Source organism: Choristoneura fumiferana, chromosome Z (assembly GCF_025370935.1).
Source record: "Choristoneura fumiferana chromosome Z, NRCan_CFum_1, whole genome shotgun sequence".
NCBI lineage: Eukaryota > Metazoa > Arthropoda > Insecta > Lepidoptera > Tortricidae > Choristoneura > Choristoneura fumiferana.
Window position 1 is genome coordinate 23,695,401 of NC_133472.1, and position 21,902 is coordinate 23,717,302.

At 36.4% G+C, this 21,902-nt stretch overlaps 1 protein-coding gene across 5 annotated transcripts in view; it reads right to left on the bottom strand.

Annotated features, from left to right (window-relative positions):
* Positions 1-9,108: 9,108 nt before the first annotated feature.
* Positions 9,109-21,902, bottom strand: part of ich (zinc finger protein ichor) — a 39,306-nt gene continuing 26,512 nt past the window's right edge. For all 5 annotated transcript variants that reach the window (XM_074092950.1, XM_074092935.1, XM_074092941.1 and 2 more), the window contains one exon: positions 9,109-13,647. In XM_074092950.1, the coding sequence (XP_073949051.1) occupies positions 12,165-13,568 (1,404 nt within the window). In that variant the 5' untranslated portion in view covers positions 13,569-13,647 and the 3' untranslated portion in view covers positions 9,109-12,164. The remainder of the gene's footprint in view (positions 13,648-21,902) is intronic.

Genomic DNA, 21,902 nt, shown 5'->3' on the forward strand with positions numbered 1-21,902 from the left:
TAGAACAAGAAGACATACAGAATTTATGAAAGATGTAAGTGATCCTTGCTTCGGCTTTATCACAGAAATATCTGACGCCACGCCACTGATAGGTAAGTACGTAAAATTTCAGTTCTGTGAATTATCTCACAAGTCAATAGGTAGATAAGTAGTAATTAAAAGACATGCATTTGTGATGGTTCTTTTCTTCGTGTATTCGTTTAAGTAATGGATAAAAACAAAGTTTCTTCATGCTTTATTACTGTATACGAATAATAAGCACATTAAATTATATAAAATCTTATAAGTTTGCCAGAATAAGAGCTATTTTACAAGCTTGTATTTAGTTTCACCTGTCACGTTGTCTGTCTATAGTCAAATGTTGCAAGTTAAATTCGACCAACTTCCGTAGTAGTTGGATTGACTTGAAATTTGGCTTACTTATGTAAATTGCGTGACAATACAATAATCTGGTAGTGACATCCTGGTGGTCTAGCCAGGATCGTCTCCACAGGACGGAACTCTTCAACGGTTAATGGCATCGACTTGAAATTTTGGTATGCAAACGTAGTTTGGGTGACAATACAACTAAAAAGTCGACAAAAGAACAGTCAGCAAAAAAGCTTGTATTAAAAATGAATTTTTTACCGAAAACTTTTTCTATCTGTTTATTGGCATTGAATTATTACGGTTTTCTGTATCTAACAAATTAAAGTTAAGCTGGGATATTAAAAAGATTTCCCAAATGCCATATATGTAGGTACATAGCTACACAAATACAGAATAGCAGCGTTTTTGACACACACACACACGCCTGTATTCCCAGAGCACACGAAACGTCACCGCTTCGGAGCCACTTTTAGCAATTTTAGGTTTTAAGTTTGACAAAAACAGTACTAAAAATAGTGACAGGTTGCCAGCCTTTCGCCTACGGTATACCTTAACTGACCTTAACCGTTATCCTCAGTCGCCTCTTACGACATCCACGGAAGAAATGGAGAGGTGTATTTCAAACCCGACACCACACGGGTAAGGCGTTTTTGACTCTTTAAATAATCACAGTTTAACCATTCACTTCAAGTTAATACTGAAACCGAATAACGAAATAAAATACAAGTGGTACGCATAGCAATACTTCAAGTTTTATGGTGCAACGGTACTACAGGTAAACTTATGTTGAGACTTCTCAATACTCAACTTCATAATTTAAAATTTTTGGGTTTCTGTAAATTCTTTATGATTCTCAATGTTTACATTTCTGGTTGCTATTTTTTGTGTGGTCTAAAAATGTAATTCCAAACGTACTTAGACTTATTAGGATACGCCACTGATAAACAAAATCCATAGAAAAATATTAATTAATTTTTCGTAACGGCTACGGAATTTTCCTCGAAATCTTATTTTGTAGGTGCCTACATGCATATTTTCAAAATTTTCGCGCGTCCTCAGATTACACCTTTGTGAGGCAGCCTTTATTTTGTTTGTTCACTATATTTCTACTCTCTAGCTAATCGAATTTGATTTGAAAATAGTTGTTGAAAACAGAATTTCAGAAAATTTCCGCAGACTGCTACTTGCCATTTGTATTGGTGGCGTCTGGCGTCTACCAAAAATGTTATGATTTGCGCGAGTCATTAGTAGGTAAGTATGGGCTGGTTGCGCGGGCGCAGCGTCGAGAGCGAACGCGGGAGGTACAGTTAGACTCCACCATGACTTTTACTTTTGTGTTTCACTCGTTCGACACGTCCCTTTGGCGTGGTCAGTATTATGGCGAATTACAATTCGAGTTTAGTTCCTACCTCAATTTTTGCTAAGGGTATTCCGGTAACATCACTCTCGGTGAGGTAGCACTCCAAATTTTGTTTTGTTAACAACAACAAGCCTTTAAGAATTGAAGATCCAAATTTACGAGAAAATTATAGGTACTTAGTAAATTGTTGTTATGCTACTGTACAGTATTATTTATTATCAGTATTTTGATTTGTGATTTTAGGTAGTAGTAGCATATTTATACATCCTAAGATACTGTATCTGATTACGTAGTTAACAATTGTTTTATGTACCTAGTGCATAATGGTTTTCCATCGTATTTTATTGGAAAAGTTGATTGTACAACAAGAACATAAAACGAGCCATATTACCTGAGGTGTTCATATAGCCACCCGAGCCGGAGACACGATTTATTTTTGATTGATTTAATTGATTTTAAGTTTCACATAAAATAAAAATTATTAAAAAATATATAGTAACTTTTTTGCTTGTGGCTGTTGACACTTGATTACCTTGGTCTTAACGAAGATTTTACTTTATGCACTAGAGCATAAAAAGTAATTTTATGTCGCCTAGATCCAGCATAAATAAATACCAACTTTACGAGCATGAAAAGTTAAAAAGTTTTTTTTATCTTGCTCTCTAGAATTGCTTCTGTTTTTTTTAAAATAAAGGCGAATCATTCAATAAAGATTATAGAGATATTGATAAAAATGCAAATTCAACGAGAGCTGAGAACAAACTGATACTCATTAAGGAAAATGACATATTTTGTACCTTTGTACTAACTGAAAAAAGGAGCAATCTAGTTCCCAAGCCGTCAAGAGCATGTTTACGGATGCGGTACCACTCGGCGAGCGTCGGAACTTAAACGGTGTCACTAGCACACTTTCCAGTAGCGCCGTCCCGCTCGCTCGCGCGTCCGCGACGCCGGCGCAGCTTCCCGCGTAAACGGAAGTGCCATTTATGGTCAAGGTTATGGGTTAGTGTTAGCGCGTCAAGATAAGACACTAGCATTTAACGGAATTTCGTAAAACTGGAAGCATTTTAAGTAACACCAGTTCCAGAAAATGAGAAATTTAATCTACAACTAACATATACGAGTAAGACTAGTAAGAGTATATCTCATCTAAGCCTATATACGTCCCACTGCTGGGCACAGGCCTCCTCTCATAACGAGATGGCTTGGGCCGTAGTGTGACCAGTGCGGTTTGGAAACTTCAAACATTCCCTTGAATTGCTTCGCTGGTTTTGCTGGTTTCCTCACGATGTTTTCCTTCACCGTAAAGCTCGTGGTAAATTTCAAATGTAATTCCGCACACGAATTTCGAAAACTCAGAGGTGCGAGCCGGAGTTTGAACCCACGATCCTCTGCTTGAGAGGCCATAGGTCAAATCTAACCAATAGGCCGCCACGGGTATTAAAGGGTATATCAATCATTAAATGAATTGATTTATTTGAGCGTTACTTTGCGGAGAATTATATTAAAGCAATGAACTAAGTTCATGTCTACTACAAGCCACTAAGTACTATGACACGCATGCTCGTTTGCCTTCCTCTCATAAATAAATAAATAAATATCATAAGACACTTGACACCAATTGACCTAGACCGAAACTAAGCAAAGCTTGTACTATGGATACTAGGCAACGGATAAACTTACTTATACAGATAAATACATATTAAACATCCAAGACAAGAGAACAAACATTAGTATTATTCATACAAATCTCTGTCCCGGCCGAGGATCGCAACCGGGACCTCAAGCTTCATAGTCATGTTCTCTAACCACTTGGCCATCCGGTCGTCAATAATAAAAAAAGAATATCCCTTTACCTTGATTCTCTGTCACCTACTACCTACCCAGTAATTTGAGGCTGCCAGGCTTCGGAACACTTGTTCTAATGTGCTCATTAATTGTTTAGGAGAGAGCGGATCTCCCTATGTCATCATCTATTTCTATTTAATATAAAAATATAATGAGAACAATTTAATTTTTCTTTTAGTCTCATAAGTTTGATTTGCCTATTGCCTACTAAAAATGCATAGTTATCGATGAATACGTAGCGATTAACGAATTCTTTGCAGGAAAAATTGTGGGCAAAAGCTAATTTTTAATATATATATATATATTTAAATTGACTTATGTAAGACATTGAGAGTCAGGAAATATTTTCCATAAAAGTACCTATGATCTACTATTCATCCAGTAAGTACATCAAGCATTTTGTGACTCGTTTGAGTTAATGTAGGATCACAGCTAGGATCATATAACTTAGTAGTCACTTACCTGGCAGTTGCATGTATTGAATATTATAATATAACCTAGATCCACAGTTTACATACATTTCAAAGGTCGCGGGGCGTAAGGCTTAAGAGGCAGCGGCGACTATTGGAATTGGAAGTATTATTCAAACTTCAATACTCCTACATTTTCGGTATTTTAATTTCGAGGAAATATAAAGCTATTGCTAGCTAAAAATATTGTCTAAAAACTATTGGCTAAAAACTTGTCCATAATAATTAGTGAAATAAGATAACCGACCAAAAACAGTCAAGCCCAAGAGATGAATACAACAAAATGACTAGGCTTAGCTAAAATTTGGCCTGTTGATGTGGGATTCCAGAAGATTTGTGTCGCTACTATAGGTGCTGACTTACTTGCTGTTTTCTTGACCTTTAATTAATATTTAATAGCAACAACAAGCAACGGCCTAGTCATATTAAGCCCCACAATAGGTCAGATTTTAACCAAGATCACCCATTTCCTTATATATTAGGGTTCCATAATCACGAAAGGAAAATAACTCGCAGGTACAGCGATAGATTATAAAAAATAAATTAGAATGAACTAGCGGCTGAGGTTTTCCCGGCTTTCTATAGTATGGGTGCCTTTAAAAGGCTACCCACCACTTTTTGTAAGATCGTCAATGCACCAGTAGTTCCAATGGTACTGTAGGATACCACACGTGGAAGTAGGTACCTTATTGCTTACATCAGTTGGTATGCATGCCCGTTTGTCGGTTTTTTTTAGAAAATAAAACATTAACGTCGTTGTCTGACTGTGTGTCGGTTAGCCAGACACTGAGTTGAAATTAATATGAAAAATAATATCTCTACGTTCACGTGATAAAAGCTACGTTTTGAAAGTGTATACAAAAATTGACTTCATAAAATACTTCTTATGAATATAATATGAATTACGTCACTTACGTGACACATAGTTAACCCTCTCAGCGGTAAAGGATAAAAAACCGGCCAAGTGCGAGTCGGACTCGCGCACCGAGGGTTCCGTATAAATATTTTTTATTATATAATTAAATGAAATGAAGAAATGGGTTACATATTTGAATATCGAAAATTAAAATACCTACGGTTAAAATGTCGATGTTCAAAATATCGAAAATTTAATTATCGATATCAAACTTAAAATAATACATAATATTTACACACATGTTACTTAATTATATCAAGTAATTTTTAAAGTTGTACAATTATCGATTGTATCTCAATACCGAATGTTGTTATACCTATGGTCAAAATGTCTAAGATTGAAATGTCGATTGATTAAAATATCGAATGAGTAAAAATATCGATAGCCAATATATCTAAGTTGTAAATGTCAACATATTTGAATGTCGAAAATTAAAATATCGTACATACAAATCTGCTTTATTTATTCGTCCTTTCTCTTAATAGCATTTATTTTACATAATCTAGTCATTTTTAGCACTCACCGGCCGCTGCCGCGGCACGCTCGCTTCGCTCGCTCGGCTCGTGCGTTGTTGTGGTCACAGTTCTAACCTAACCGAACCAAATATTTTTGGTAATTCATTGTCAATAGGTTAAGTTACGTTAGTATTGCGTCAAGGCGCGAAGCCCCTCAATTGAGCGGAATAGGAGCTCCGCGAAGCGGAGCTCCGTCAACCCTGTCACGTGATAGTTCATACATAGGATATTCGATACTCTGTACTTCGATATTTTGGACTTCGATATTTAATATCTTTCAATGTCACTTTTGTAGATAAATATATTTTCGATATATTGGACGTAGATAATCTAACCATTCGACAATATAAACTTTCGTTATTTTGATACAATCGATATTTTAATTTTCGATATTATGAACATGGTGGTAAGGGTTCCGTTTTTTCCTTTCGAGGTACGGAACCCTAAAAAGTGAATCACTTTCTGCATAAACAGGTAACTTATTTTTGGCTGTTTATGGTGTACCGTTCATGTCTCGCGCCGCGGCGGAAGGTCACCGCGCAAGTTCAAGTATGAAGGGCAAGGCGCGGCGCACACTTATTACCGGCAGGCATTTCACCTGATCTTTGCGTATGTTCTAAAGGTTACACTGACCTTTTCTTTACTTATTTGGGAGTACCTACGTCTTCTGCCTCTACTTATTTAGACACTAGTGTATTTATGTGAAAGTGTTATCTTGGAGGTGCCATCATTCACGAAGTTCACTCAGTTTTTGTCAGAATGTCTATTCGTTGTCTAATGATTTAACAGATATACTTGTGATGATGTGTGGTTTTTTTAATAAATAATATTTTAGATTAAGATATTATATGAATATGAGATTAAATTCGATTCAGTTCTAATTTTATTTACCATTCTTTCGATTTTATTATGCTATCGCTTTATCTTCTTACCTTCTTATTTTAAGTTTTATTTAGGGTTACTATCGACAACTCTACATAGAGGTGCCGTGCTAGTAATACTTAGTAGGTACTTAATCGGAAGTTCTTAAGTTTTCTAAATCAGCAAATTATATAATAGTTTTGAGTCAAGATAGAGTTATAAATACGAGTATTAACTTTGATATTCGGACAAAGTATCTACTTGGGTCAACTTTAATACTTTAAACCCCTGTTTCACCGTCCATTGATTAAATTTATTTGACGGATAAATGTGATGCCGTCTCGGTTTGTTTTGTTCGAATAGACGGAGACGGCATCATATTTATCCATCAAATAAAATTAATCAATGGGTGGTAAACAGCCCCTAAATCTAGCATACAGGTAATTGTTGAGGTAACAAGGATAATGTTATATTTGCTGAGTTCGTCTCCCGATCTAATCTGTTTTTTTTTTCATGAAAGCTGTTAGGTATTGTTTAGTTTTGAAAATCATTTGTTTTCTTTGTTTTCAACAGTGCATAATAAATATACTTACTTACCAAACCCGCCCAACTATCACAAAAATGAGGGATGGTATTGGTAAGACTCGAAAAAGCTAAACTCGTCAATGGAACCTAAATACCTGTGTCCAGTCCACGTAATAACGTTACGTATGTTGACTAAACATACTTTCTACAATGGATTCTATTAAAAAAAATTGTAGTTATTCATATTTCAGGCCTTGACTTTTTAATCTGTATATTATTATGATTTGTATTTACTATTCGATGTCTTTGGTTCAGTATAGTTACGCAGGAGCTTACTTACCGTACACGAGTCGCCAATATTCAGCAAACCGCCACAATGAAGTCTTCTTGGCTCTCGCGCCCATTCAGCAAATCCAGCATTTACATTGTAGTCGTATAAGTACCTACGAGTGCTACCACTCCAACTACGGTCTTACCCCGTATTTAAAAATTAGATTCTAATTAATACACAAGTTTACGTAAATTAAATTAAAATTTCAAATGGGATATGATATTGGAATACCTATCGTCACCACTTTAATAAAGCTCTTATCAAATTTGTGCAATTTTTCACTTCATGAAAATTATTTCAAGGGTCAATTTTGTTGACGTATTTAGATACAAGATTTTTTAAAGTGGTGACGATATAGGTAGTTCTATACTTGAGTAAAGTTTTTTGACACGGGCCTTAGGATTTTCATTTTTAAAGTTTATTTTGATAACTTTTGATACTGTAACTAACCTTGTTTGATACTGTAAAACTATATTTTATCTAGTTAATACATTCGAACAGTTTATTTTATTGCCTTTCTTCTGTTTTAATATAGGTCATCTCGTCGTTTGTGATCAAGTGCGGGTAGTTCGAAGGACTCGCGCTGCTAGGCAGACTTCAGTCTACTCGAGACCACGGCCACTGTTATGTGGTCGAAATGGTGAGGTAAATATTACTTGTGTGTTTTAGCGTGATAAATCCAGTTTGTGGTTTAATACGTTATATTATAGGTAAATTATTTTTCGTGATTATGTACTATTTTTCTAAATTTTTGAATTTCATAAGAATATGAGCATCTGAGTATTAGAGTTTATTTAAGACTGCGAATCTTGTCGATTGAGCGGTGAGCGTAATGTAATATTTATCTTGTACCTTTTATTGAAGAATAACCAATACGGTTGATGCTCATTTTTCTTGTATTCAGACCAGCATATTATTGAAGTCTTAAATTGTATGATGGCAAGCCCTATTTAAATCTATCCGAAGCTGGGATGGTTTGTGGCGTGAAACATGTGTATGAAAGGGAAGTTCATTGACAAAAAGTCACGTGAAATAAAGATTACTCCATTGTTTTCCAAATTTTATACTGTAAAGCAATGTAACAAAGTTAAGTCAATAGTTCTTGTAGTAGCACGTAGGTGCGGCGCGGCTGCGGCGGCCGCGGTGAAATCAAGCCTCTCTATGTAAGTGGGTTGGTGAAAGAATCTCTCCGCGCGCCGTGCGCGGGCGCTCGTAGCGTCGGCAAGCTCATGCCTAACAACTGGCACGCCCAGGTTGTAGGCAGGTATTAAGATTAGTAGGCTGTATAAGTTTGATTCTAGTATTTTATAAGTATATGTAGTTTTAAGACCTTAAATGAAATAGTATCTCAAGATTTGTGGAATCGCTGCCGCTCGTATTTCTAAGCTAAGATGGTAATTGCCGACATTCAAGTAGTAAAGCCCTAAGTGTTTAAAATTATAGGCAATAAATATGAATGTGACCATTGTATTTTTCCTTGATTTTTGTATTTTTGCTAATAAATCTTAAAGTAACAGAATATGATTGATTTCATATTCTGTTATTTTAAGATTATTAAAAAAGAACAAAATATTAAACCAAAAATAGGTCCAAAATTATCTTGGCTATTGCCGTGATAAACTAACGATATCATTAGAGTACCTATGACGGTTAATTCATATTGTAAAATATTTGCTAATAAATTATACCTTTTTAATCGAACGCATTTTTTATATTACAAGTTATTCATCTCGAATATTTTCTTTTCGTAGTTAAATGTGTAGAAATTACTTTTAAAATATGCATATTAGAAATACAAAGGATTTTTTAAATTAAAATTGGTATCTTTTTGAAATTCAACAAGTTTTATTTTGTTGGCTGTACGTACGTGCTGGTGTGTCGCGTCGCAGTGACGCTGCTATTCGCGTGTAGTCGCTGCATGTGTGAGTGCTCGTTTTCTCTCGTGTGCCCTGCGCTTGTGCCGCAGTCGCAAAAAGCAATAGCTTGCCGGTGTGTGCATTATGACAATTTTCACATCCGACTTTCTTCCGACGCACGGGAATATTACGTGTGTTGTGTGAACTTTTAGTGGAATCTTTCACTTTGTCTTTTTCACACCTTTGTTTACGACATTGATGTCTTACATGACCTACTTTTTATAGTACCTAACTGTGTTGGAAAAGTTTTCTGATTATTTACAATAAGCACGAGTCTTCGGTGAAAGGTGCACTAAGCCTACGACAAGGATATACTGGTAGGACAAAAACATGGATTTAGTTAACGAAAAATTTTCATTCATTTTACATTAATTTACAATTTACTTAAAAGTGATTGAAAAACATCTTGAAAAATTTAACATTGTTCCTTAAAACTACTAAGTACAAATACTTATTACCTACTACACACAAGGTATCGGTAATGCATAACCGATTTTTAAAGGATGTACAATGAAAAATAATTACAAAACTAAAGTTACCAATAAATACTTAACATTTTAATCACTTATCTACTAAATAAAAGGTACTTTATAAACATATGACTCTATACAAGCTGGAAATATTTTTGGAAAATTTTAAACTGTTATGGTAGTTGGTAGTATATAATGAAGGCTTTGGTAGTATCATCAGTAGCTTGTTAAACAAATTAGGTAGACAAATTACTTAGGTATTTGCAACTTGCTTTCAAAAATGTGCTACTAGCGACGAGGAATGGATTTCAACAGCAAATTATTAGGTTGCTGCTTGGTTTAAGTTCAGATCAAACCTTTTAACCGCCACGGTCAGCCACAGCCGACGAAAAAAAATTCTGAAAATCGTTCCATATGCGCCACGAAATGCCGACATGGCCACCATGGCACTTTTTTCAGCGGTCGTGTTTTACCGACCGTGGCGGTCAAAGGGTAGTACATGCTCTCTACTTATCATTTTGGTTTCCTTTTGTTATTTTATCTATAAAATCACTAGATTACTAATATTACCACATTGAGAGTCCTATAAATGGTACCGATAGTTATTTTAGAATATTGTTAAAGTGGACGAAGCAGTAAACCAGTGGCTGTATTATTTTTCTTAAATTTTATGTTTCTCAGTGTTTCAAGTCCCTACCTACATATTATGCGTGCTTAGATACTTCTTCCTCAATAAATCTTGTAAATATAAATAAGTTATTACCACCGAAGTACCTTGTTTTGTTAAAGACTATTAAGTACATAAATAGACTGACAGTACAAACTGGTACAAAGTGGGATGATACAGGTTAGCTGCTCGGCTGCAGCAGTTGCGACGCACCGACTGCGCGCGCGCTATATTAACGTATCTATCTATTATTAACGTGCAAGTTATTTCAAGCAGTCTTTCTAAATTATAATAAGTACAGTATTATGTAACAATTTCACAGTGTTAATGTAATATTTGGCCATAGATAAGAAAAAAACATAAAATGTCATGGGTTGGTAAATAGAACATATTATTATGAAAAACTAATTTGACAAATGAGTCATAAAAATAAGTCATATTAATAATGGGTTAATGGTTATTAGTTATATAGCATTAGGTAACTTTAAGAAAAAATATTATGATGATGAAGACGAATATCTGACGGAGGCGGAATGGTAAGTAGTTACAGAGTATATTGACCAAGAAGCAATGCAGATATTAAGTAATTGTAACTTAATAAGTATTTAATTTTAAGTACACATTATAGGTATAAACAGCATGTAAACAATAATATTCACCAACTTAAATTACAAATGAGGCATACCTAAATTGATTTAAATCGTTAGTCACTGATCAAATGCCGGGCGCCCTATTTATATGACCGTTAAATTATTTTACTTTATACATTAGTTAATTGCTGTGTTGCGCAACATCGTATAGGTATTATTGGAACAATATTTTTAATTTTTTTCCATCCGCTTCCCGGACGCGGCCAGTTCCGGCGACTCGCGTGCGCCGGCGCAGCGCGAAAGAATCGATCGTACTTGTGACGCTGAACTACTTCATTTACAGCGCTGCACCATTTTATTATATCTCAAATTCGTTTCATTTGTATTAGGCAGTTATAAGCATCCCATTTTTAAGAACTGGTTAGTACTTACTCCGAGTACTATTTCAAATACGTGAAAATCAAGGTAAAGTTATGTACATCTAAATATCTAAAACATTAAATATATTATCGGAAAAATGAGTTAACAAAAAATAGCTATACTTAAATAATATTGATGTGCTAGCGATAAAATGCGTTAGCCTCGTTAGGTTTGTCATATTTCTTATATGGAACAAAGACCAGCCATCCATATCCATACGTCCTAACTATAATGTAATATTCGTTAGAATTGACTATACATAGGCAATCGGAAAACCAATCACAAACGAATAGAAGGCAAATAAATATGAAAGTAATCAGAAGTATTTCAATTACGTTTTGAGGTCGATTTATACGTGGAACGAACGATAATAATTACAAATCAAAGACATCAAAACATTAACGAAATAATTACTATTTTGCCAAATTTAAAATAAACGGTCCTATCTAATGAGATGAAATTTAACAATAGAAAGTAAAAAAAAACACTAATTAATCGTAATCATAAATGAAACTAATCAATTTCATTAATCTCCGATTAAATTAACATAAATAATATTATCTACACCAAAATAACTCCGGAGATATCTTAAAAATAGTTAACATTGCACTTGTCCTTAGGAGGAGTGTTAAGCTAAAGGGGTTAATATTAGACTAATACAAGAAAATATTTCATTACCCAGTTAGAAGACAATGACATAAACATACATTGGTCAATCTTGAAGTACTCATGTACAATAGCCTAAAGTGAGATTCCGCTCAAGTTGAGGTACCAGCAGCACACATTGATACGTTCGTACACATTCGACAATCACGCACACACCTACGATCTATTAAAATGCTTTATTTTGAGCTAGTGTCGGGATTGGTCTATCATTTGTCCCTTCCAATAGCAATTGCTTTAGTATTAGTCCCTCCCAATCCGCTTGTGTATTTGCTGGTGTTTGATGAGGTGCGCCTTCTGGCGAAACGCTTTGGCACACACGTCGCATCGGAAAGGCTTCTCTCCTGTGTGAGTTCGGAGGTGAACCTTTATATTAGATTTGTTCAAAAAGCCTCTATTACATATACCACAGCGATGAACGGGCTTTTCTTTTCCAAGAAGACCACTCAGCTCGGCTGCTGTAGCAGAAGAAAAAGCTAAGGAGCTCCCGTGCATATTTCCGCCGTTGTTGGATTGTTTCGCTTTTGCTCTGCTTCTTTTACTTTTGCTTGAGGTGGTAGAAGTCGTAGTATGAGCGTGAGGATAACCCAGTAGCCGATCTGGACTACATAGTCCGTCAGGCTTAAGTCCGAGCGCGTAATGAGGTGGGTATCGACCGTTAAGAAGACCACCTACGCCGTCTGTTGTTGATACAGCATTACCCGGGGGAGAAGAAGTCGATATTACATCCATCCCAAAACTAGTTGAACTAGGTGCTTCCTGTTTTACCGGTGGACCATTTTGCAGTCGGTTTTGTAGAAGTGGCATGTAGCCATGAGTAAGGAGAGTCTGCAGTGTTGATCCCGCTTGCCCAAGGTTTTTGTGAAGAAATTCTTGACTTTTGGAGAATTCTTGTCCCGGCTTACATGGAAAATCTAAGCCAGAATGGTGGGAATTTGGAAGTGAAGGTGGTGGCGAGCTTGGTAAAAACTCGGCTAGGTCTTGTGGTACTATTTTGTCACTATGCTGACTGCAGGCACCGGCAATCCACGCATCAATATCCATCCAACTATCTCTTGAATCATTTCGTTCAGGATCTTCTGGCTGTGATGGAACCGTGGTGTCAGCAATTGCGGACCCAATTATGGCCGCTATATCTTCAATGGAGCTTATATCGTCATACATGTCTTGCTTGTGACCATCATCAAAAAGTTTTGTCGATGGTGAACAAGATGTTGCGCAAGAATCAGGAGCACCAGAAGCCGAATTGTCTGCAGGAAAAGGTTTCGTATCAGCATCTAGTGGAAATGGTTTAACATCTTCAAGATCGGGTGGCTCATTGTCAGCGGCACATGTTGACGAAGATACAACATCATGATCAGCACCGTATCCGCTCTGTGTGGGGTAGTTATTGTTTTCTTCTGGAAGACGTTGAGCAATGGCGTGGTAATGGTGACCAGAAATTCCATTAATAGAAAGATGACCTGTGTAGCCAGTAAATGGAGGTAAAGGTTTCAGTTCTGCCAATGGAGGTGGGGCTAGTAAAGAATCCAGAAGTTCATGGCATGTCGGAGGAGGCGAAGAAGAATCCAGCTTGGGGTCGAGCCAGCACGCGCCCAGCAACAGTTCATCACCGCCCCCACCGCCGGCGACCCCCGTGCACTTCATCCCTCGCCTCACCGCGACTCCCGATCCCAGCGAGATCCCGCCACTGCCATACTTAGACGCCGCCACCCTGCTGTACTATCTGTAACAATTATTCAAAATATTAAGCAGCTGTTTACTCCGTGTGGACAAATATTCTTGTCTCATAACATCAAGAAAAGATTGTGATGATCCAAATACTATGAGTTATTAGACCTATTTAAAGTAAATTACTTGTAATTTGGACGTCAGTATAATAAAGAATTCGAAAGATTTTCCATCTCTATCTGAACTCAAAAATCACTATCGACGTACATAATTTGTCTCCGAATTCAGTTTAAATAAATATGTTTATGTTAGGGCTATGGAGAGGGCTATGCTCGGGGTTTCTCTGCGGGATAGAATCAGAAATGATGATATCCGCAATAGAACTAAGGTTACCGACATAGCTCAAAAGAATTGCGAAACTGAAGTGGCAATGGGCGGAGCACATTGCTCGCAGGACTGATGGCCGATGGGGTCAAAAGGTTCTCGAATGGCGTCTGCGGACCGGGAGACGAGCTGTCGGTAGGCCTCCAACAAGATAGAGCGACGACCTGGTTAAGATCGCGGGATCGCGGTGGATGCGAAAAGCACAAGACCGGTCTGAGTGGAGAGCCTTGGGGGAGGCCTATGTCCAGCAGTGGACGTCTTTCGGCTGACATGATGATGATGATGATGATGATGAAATATGTTTATACCAAATCTACCGGAGTCATTTTAAAGTAAAAAAATATACCTGTAGGTATCGTTTATTCAAATAACATGCAAGGGCACTCACGCAAATGAGTACATAAATTAGTCAGGATTCTAAATCCACGCCGGTTCGCGGCCTGTAACGCGTACGCAATCAAGATGTAGGTGAAATAATAATAGCTTCCATTTAGACGCTTCGCTTCACTAGTTATCGGTGTTGCTGCTGTAGCTGTTGATAGTAACTAACTACTTATCAATATATTATGTATTTTTGTGAAATGAATTAATTACCACCTATAGATGTTTTGTTACCAAACTTGTGTTCCTGTTTCCTATAGTACAAGGTACATACTAACTAACAGTCTGATTATGACAGCAACATCCTTTTGCGTCGGGGGTTGAAAAAGCGTTTATCCACGCAGATTTCGAAGGATAAAGAAAGCCTTTTCGAGCTAGTGAGGTGAAAAATTATTTGTGAGTTAAGTAATAATTATCAGCAGACATAGGAATCCACGGGGCAAAATTTTATGACAGGTAGTAGGTAAGTTTCTATATCGATAATCTCAATTATCGATGCTTTTTTCATACACTAGTAATCGCCCCCAGCATTGTGTGTATTTTTTAAAGTATTGTTCTGATAACTAGTATGAAGTTAACGCGAAGCATATTATGGTATTTAGTTGAGATTCAAATTTGACATACTTATATACATATACATAATTCTGGTGTTCCGGACAGACTCGTCACCGCAGGACGGAACTCTTCTACGTTCAATGGCATCGACTTGAAAATTCGTAACTATGTGTAGGATGTTGTAGTTAGGATGACAACACAAGTGTAGTCATTCAAAATACAGTCAACAAAAATAATTTGAATAAGACATAAAAAATTAACAAAAAAATATTGAATATTATAATCATAGGCCAGAACAAAGAGTTTCGAGAACTGTCCAACTGATAAGTCACATTACTATTTATGGGCTCTCAACCTACTTACACGCGATTGATATTCTTTGCTTGCAAAATTTTGATTATTGCATTTTGATTTTGAGTTTCTTTGAGTATAGTAATTTTCAGTTCAGTGACTTAAAGAGTATTTGTGCTATGTTATGACTGAAGCACCAAACCTATGGGCACGATCTTAGTCCCTATCTTCTCGTCGCTAAGGTTTTGTTTACAATTGACAGTAAAAGTAGGCTGTCAGTACATTTCCCTGCTATTGAAGTATCCATCGACGTACTATATGCAATATGCATGGGTTCGCTAACGCTACGACTAAATATTAAAAACAAAAACTACTTATATTGTAACTATTTATTCGTGTGACCAAACTTGGTCGAAATATTGAACAAACAATTGAATTTAGACGTATTCATCGTGGTGATTTGTCAGTAGGATATTGGCCGCCTATCTAATCATGTAGCCAGCAGTTAATTAAGCAGTGGTTAACGTGATCATAGTCTCTATAGCCTTCACATCCAGGTGGACTGGGAAGGAAAATGTTGCAAAGTGTGGTGGTGTGTGCGTGGTCTCAGTGTAACGGCAGTGGGATAGTCTCCACAGGTAGTTCAAATCAAGTCACTCACTCAGGCAGACGAAAAGTATCCGTTTTAATGTGTAGCTATTTATTAGACGAGAAGATAATTCAACAGAAGTCTGCAGTTACTTTAAATGGCGAAAAAAGAAATAGAATTATTTTGATAGCATTGGAATTTGGTGTGCCGTAATGCACTTTAATCTAATGACATTCTAAATAGGATCCACGTACGTCTTCTAAAATATACTGAGCGTCAAAAAATCTGGCCCTCAAATGTATATAAAATTTTTGTATGTACGTAGAGTGGGCCAAATTTTTTGCCGCTGAGTAGGTATATTATTTTTCACCTTGTTTGTAAACAACGCCCTTACATGCAGGCTAACTGCAATATGCAATGCTCTACACGAAAATGAATAGCGCGAACCTTTTCTCTGGAATTACAGCTCCTGAGCTAAGTCCCTGGACTATACAGTGTGTCTGTAAGTGTAGCCAGGCGATTATTTAGTAAATATAACAGATATCAGAAAAGTTTAAACTGACATCGAAATTACCCAATGAGTAAAATGACATCAATAACTTTTTTTTCAATTTTTTTTAATTGAAATACATTTTCAAACCCTCCCATACATTTATTTAAATATAAACATTTAATTTTATTTATTTTATCCACTTAGTTCATTTAAAAACATTGAAGAGGGCCCGTTATCGTCAATGTATCGCACAATAAGGTCGTCACTTCGAGCAACTGCTGTAAACACAAAATGTACTTCCTTAAAAAATAAACGTTAGATTTATTATTACATAAAAGATAGTTTTATTATTTTATTATAGTATATTCGTGTAAATCTTGAACAGTTTTATCTCTTATGGCAAACAGTCTACCTTCAGCTTTGAGTAACGTAAGTAAGTATAAAGATATTATTTATGTCCGTACATCCATGAGGTGCAGACCCTCTTCCTTGGTCACTTTTCTAAGCAAGTTGGTATGTTATATTTTGTTTCATCAAAGATATTATGAAAAACATTGTATGTTTTACGGGCGGTGTAGAGGAATAACAAAGCTCGACTCGGAAAGCTCGCAGCCTACGACATCGGACTTCTAATAGAGTCTCATTCATACTTTCTAACTTACCGCCCTTAAAACACAATGACTGTGATATGCGTCGGCGACTTTATAAAATCGCTGCCATAATTTGATACTTAGTGACACAACCCAAAATAAAAGGGGCGGTAAAATTGAACTTTGATTGAATAGACTATGATCACTATCAAATTAAAGCAGCGAAGTATAATATACCATCACATAATATCATATGACTTTGAGAACTGAAGTTACTGAATCAAAGAACAGAACTTTATTGCTAAGATGTAGAGGTGATATTAAAAACTTGAAATCTATTGAAACACGCAAGACTTCAAATTCTATTATGGTTATGAATTCAGTTAATTAAATTGTTCTAAAATGAACCATACAGAGATTGTCATCGTTTATCTATCTGAATTGCCGATATTTCTGTATTTTCTGTCATGTTTCTAATCATGCAGGAGAAAGTTGTTGAAATATTATTTCAACAGTTAGGAAGAATCTCAAATAGTTTTCGCTTAGACCATTTTAAATAGGTTATCAAACGTGGGATGCGAGTGTTGCAATCATCCTTCATGCATAGCTCGTCAATCTTCATGGCTAAGTAAGCATCGCTGAATGCGAAAAGTTTTTAGTTATCCCATGGTATTTGCTATAATTCCCGCGCAGGAGCTTCACAAGGGAATCTACCGATGAACATATAGATACCATACCGGCTGATTACCGCCAGCGAGCCACTTAGCGGCATGCACAATTAACCGAGTTATTCGAGTTAGCTGACCGTGTTCTTCGTAACTATCTACTGCCAATCGTAACGAAATCAGGATGCGAATAATAGGCGTGCTTATGAATTTGATGTTGGCTAGGATAAGCAGTGGTGAATCTATTGGTATGTAAAGCGTCATCTTTTTATTATTTAGCAAGAATTTGTTGAATGTTTGATACTACCGTCCGTCCGAAGGTTAGGTTATGTTACTTAGGTTGATTAAAAGTTGATCATCAATTTTGTAGGGGATCGTGGGCTAACTTAAATGTGACTGACCAGTGTTACCATATTTCTTTTATTCTGACAGGTAAGTCATTTCAATCTGCTAGTGGACTATTACAGTGATATTAAGAGTGGTTTTTCTCTACGCGCCCAAGAATTAATTGTGTAGGTACCTACTTACGCTTCGAGTTAAGTTCAAAGAATATTTTTTATATACTTTATCGATCATTATTCAAATAATATGATTAGATAAAAATCATCTATATATAGTGGACATATGTTATATATAGGTTTCTTTTTCTTGGTAATGTAAACACGAAAGTTCTCTACGACATAGATAAGATAATGGCAAAAAAAAACACTTCACAATATTCATGGCATCACGCAATTATTTAGTTGGCCAACAAGGTAACTGCGTCACGCAATTGGCAATATCAAACTAAAAAAATGCTATTAAAATATAGATTTGTTTCGGCAGTTCGGAGTGCGGCCTTGAATGGATTTTTCACAAAATGTCCGAGTGTGAATAAAGCCCGATTGCACGGGTCAACGGCCCGTGGCGGCCGCCTGGCGCAATGCATCGTTGTAAAAAAAACTGAATTACAAGACTACCGATTGCGTTCCGAACCTCGGCACGGAACGTGACTTGGGCGGTGACAGAAAAACTCGATTTTGTATGCGCTCTTTGTTAATTTTTAATATTTTGACGAAATAAACTGTCTGAATAAAGCAATATTAAGTCACAAGACACGAGTTTATTTTCAAACTATTACGTTTCGTGTGCTCTGCCTACCCCATTTGGGAATACAGGCGTGATGTTTGTGTGTGTGTGTGTGTGTGTGTGTGTGTGTGTGTGTGTGTGTGTGTGTGTGTGTGTGAGAGCTAACACTCTAATTTAAAAGAACAATATACAACCGTGAAGTTCCAAAATGTTATGATACAGTTCCATATCCATTATGCCATTGACTCTTCACTAGATCACCAACTTTATCACCCGTAAAACATCCCCAGACCATAACTGATCCTCCACCGTACTTCACTGTTGTTGGCATCACGTATGGTTTTGCCTTTTGTTCGCCGACTTGTCGTTGAATATATTATTTTTATAATATACCTAAGCTTTGGAAAAAAATACCATTCACAGATACGTACATAAGTACATGATTTGACTAACTACAGTAATTAGATTCACCTAACTATTTGTGAGTTTCCAAAATTGTCATTTCTTCGTTAATGGCCTTCAATAAGTCGCTGCAATATTTTTCATGTTATTATTCGCTTCGATGGTGAGTGATAGTGAAAGTACTTAATGATAAGTACATTATCTGCCTTTCTTTCAAAAATATACGCAAGTAAAAAAGGGTGAAGGGAAGTACCGTTAAATCTTTTCGACTATATCTTTTATGAATATGTGAGATAAATGTCCTAGTGATTGATACTAGCCGTCACCCTACCCATGACTCCTTCCGAGTAGAATACGGTTATCGCTATCCTGCCCAGGAACTAACTATCTGTATACCGAATTTCATCTAAATTGATTCAGCGGTTTAGACCGTGATGAAGTAGAAGTGTACAAACAAACAGACTTACAAACTTTCGCATTTATAGTATTAGTGAGATGCCAATGCTCAATAGATAGCACTCTGGGTGTCACCTCTGTTGCTAATGGAAACTAATTAGATAGTGATCAAGCCCTCGCACATTTACCATATGCAATAATTTCGTGAATTAATAGGCGCTACTAGTTCAAAATGCGTATACGAAAGAATGTTTTTAATTTTTTTTTTCATTATTCCAAAGCCTATGTTCATTTATCTTTAACTCGCCCCCATAGCATGTTTGTTTACTCAAACATACAAACATTATCCTGATAATATTATGCCCTCAACAAAAATAATACAGCTAAAATGGCTGACCCGTTATCAAAGTGATTGATCTGTCCTCATACGGCGATGGATTTTTATTTAGATATTAAGACAGACAAAAGGACAGTAGAGATCTACTATTTGAAGAGGGATCGGCTAGTCATTAGGCTAACACGACACTTAGCTAAAATGATAAAGATAAAACAAACTTTTTTGGTTTATTAGTAATTGTCAAGAAAATGGAATGGAAAGAAAATGGTTGAAAAGTACTAAGTGAGGAAACAGAAGATTTGGTGACTTTTACTTTGTTAGTTATGTAATGTATATCTATTTACAATAGCTACATATAAAACATACCCAAATGTTGGTATGTCCGACCCGCCCTTAGTCTTTGTACGGTTCCTACAAGGATTAAATATATGTATAGTTTCGCCATGTCCGTTCGTTCGTCAATCCGTCCATCTGTGCGTCCGTTAGCTTAGAGACTTGATACTAGTGCTAGAAAGCTGCAATTTTGCATAAGTATACCTATATGTTAATCACACCGTGAAAAAAGTTTTTTTTTGAGGTACCTACCTCTCCTAAACGTCATGTGAGGATGATTTTTTCTCGTCTAAAACAAAGTGTGTAGTATCATTGGATAGAGTTTATTTAAAACATTATACGTTTGTTTGTCACCACTTTATTCAATAGCTGCTGAAACAACCAATTTTAATTTACATAGACCAAAAATATTGCAGTAAACTTGGTTGGAAATGTACTACCTGGATAATGTTTTGTTACTGTCTTTTGAAGCGATAAGTTTGTCTACCCTTGAGGTAGGCTCCAAATTGGGCTGTCTATGTAGGCATTAAATAGAAACGGAGAACGCTCTATTGTAGTGAATCAGCACCGTGAAAATCGAAAACCTGACCGCAAGTCGTATAACTTCCGAATCTATTGGACGAGGTCAAGGTTGCTATTCTATTGCGAGAGCGCTGTCGCTTACTGCCTATCGCTTTAGAAGCGCACTTTACGCTACTGACACACTTCCGTGTGTGTACCGTTAGCCGGCCCTGTTTTTCTTGTATCCTACTCTTTCACTCTCGTTCAGATAGTATCTTCTATCTCGCTTGTCGTGCGACAAATTTTCGATGCGGGCACTGTGTGTGGGTTGGCCTAAATAATAGTATCGTGATACGATTTTTTTCTGCATTGAAGGGGTTATAAATGATGAATAATAACATTAGTCGCATATTGGTTTGCTGGTACTACGAGTATGTGTATCACTACTTGACATTATTTTTCATCGGCTTTCGCTAAAAATTTAATTATACTGTCCTTTATTTGACGAATAACCAATTAACATAAACATTTACATCGAAAACAAATGTTCAGTCTGTGAGATCAACAAAATCAAATTAATGCAATAATTTGGATTTATTAAGATAAAAACAAAACAAAAAGCAGAAATAATACTAACTAAATAAAAACCTTTATTAAAAACTAAGCTATATCTAAAACAGCCCCCTGCGGCAATGTGCCGAAGATGCTGGCAGCATTTCCTCGTTGAATCGCTAGGCTAATAGAGTGAGGTAGCTGCCAGCTAATGGCTTTAAAATGGCTTTCAGCATGCTCAATAAAAATAACAAAGAAAGAAGGACCGGCATAGATACCTCAAAAGATATCGGTAGAATAAAATATGTAGGTAGGTACTAATAGTATCAGCTATACCTATTCATCAAACCATTGTTTCTACCCATATCGATCGAAATAGGGAAAAGGTGCGTAAAACGGTAACAGTATTCAGTACGGTTCGGTTTATTTTATGTATTTTATTAACAATCTATTATGTGGATACCTACTTAATTGCACCACCTGCTTAAATCTGTTTCTTTTAATTTTCAAACGTTACTCAGCAAGATCTCTCTGTAGGAATAGGGCCGCACATTGCTTACCTTGTAAATTTTCTTAATTTTCACTTTTTAGGGTTCCGTAGTCAACTAGGAAACCTTATAGTTTCGCCATATCTATCCGTCTGTCTGTTTGTCTGTTCGCGGCTAAAGTCAGAGACCGTTAGTACTAGAAAGCTGTAATTTGGCATGAATATAAGGAGGTTTTTTTTTTCACTTCCACCCAACATAGGGTGTGGGGTATTGTTGGATAGGTAT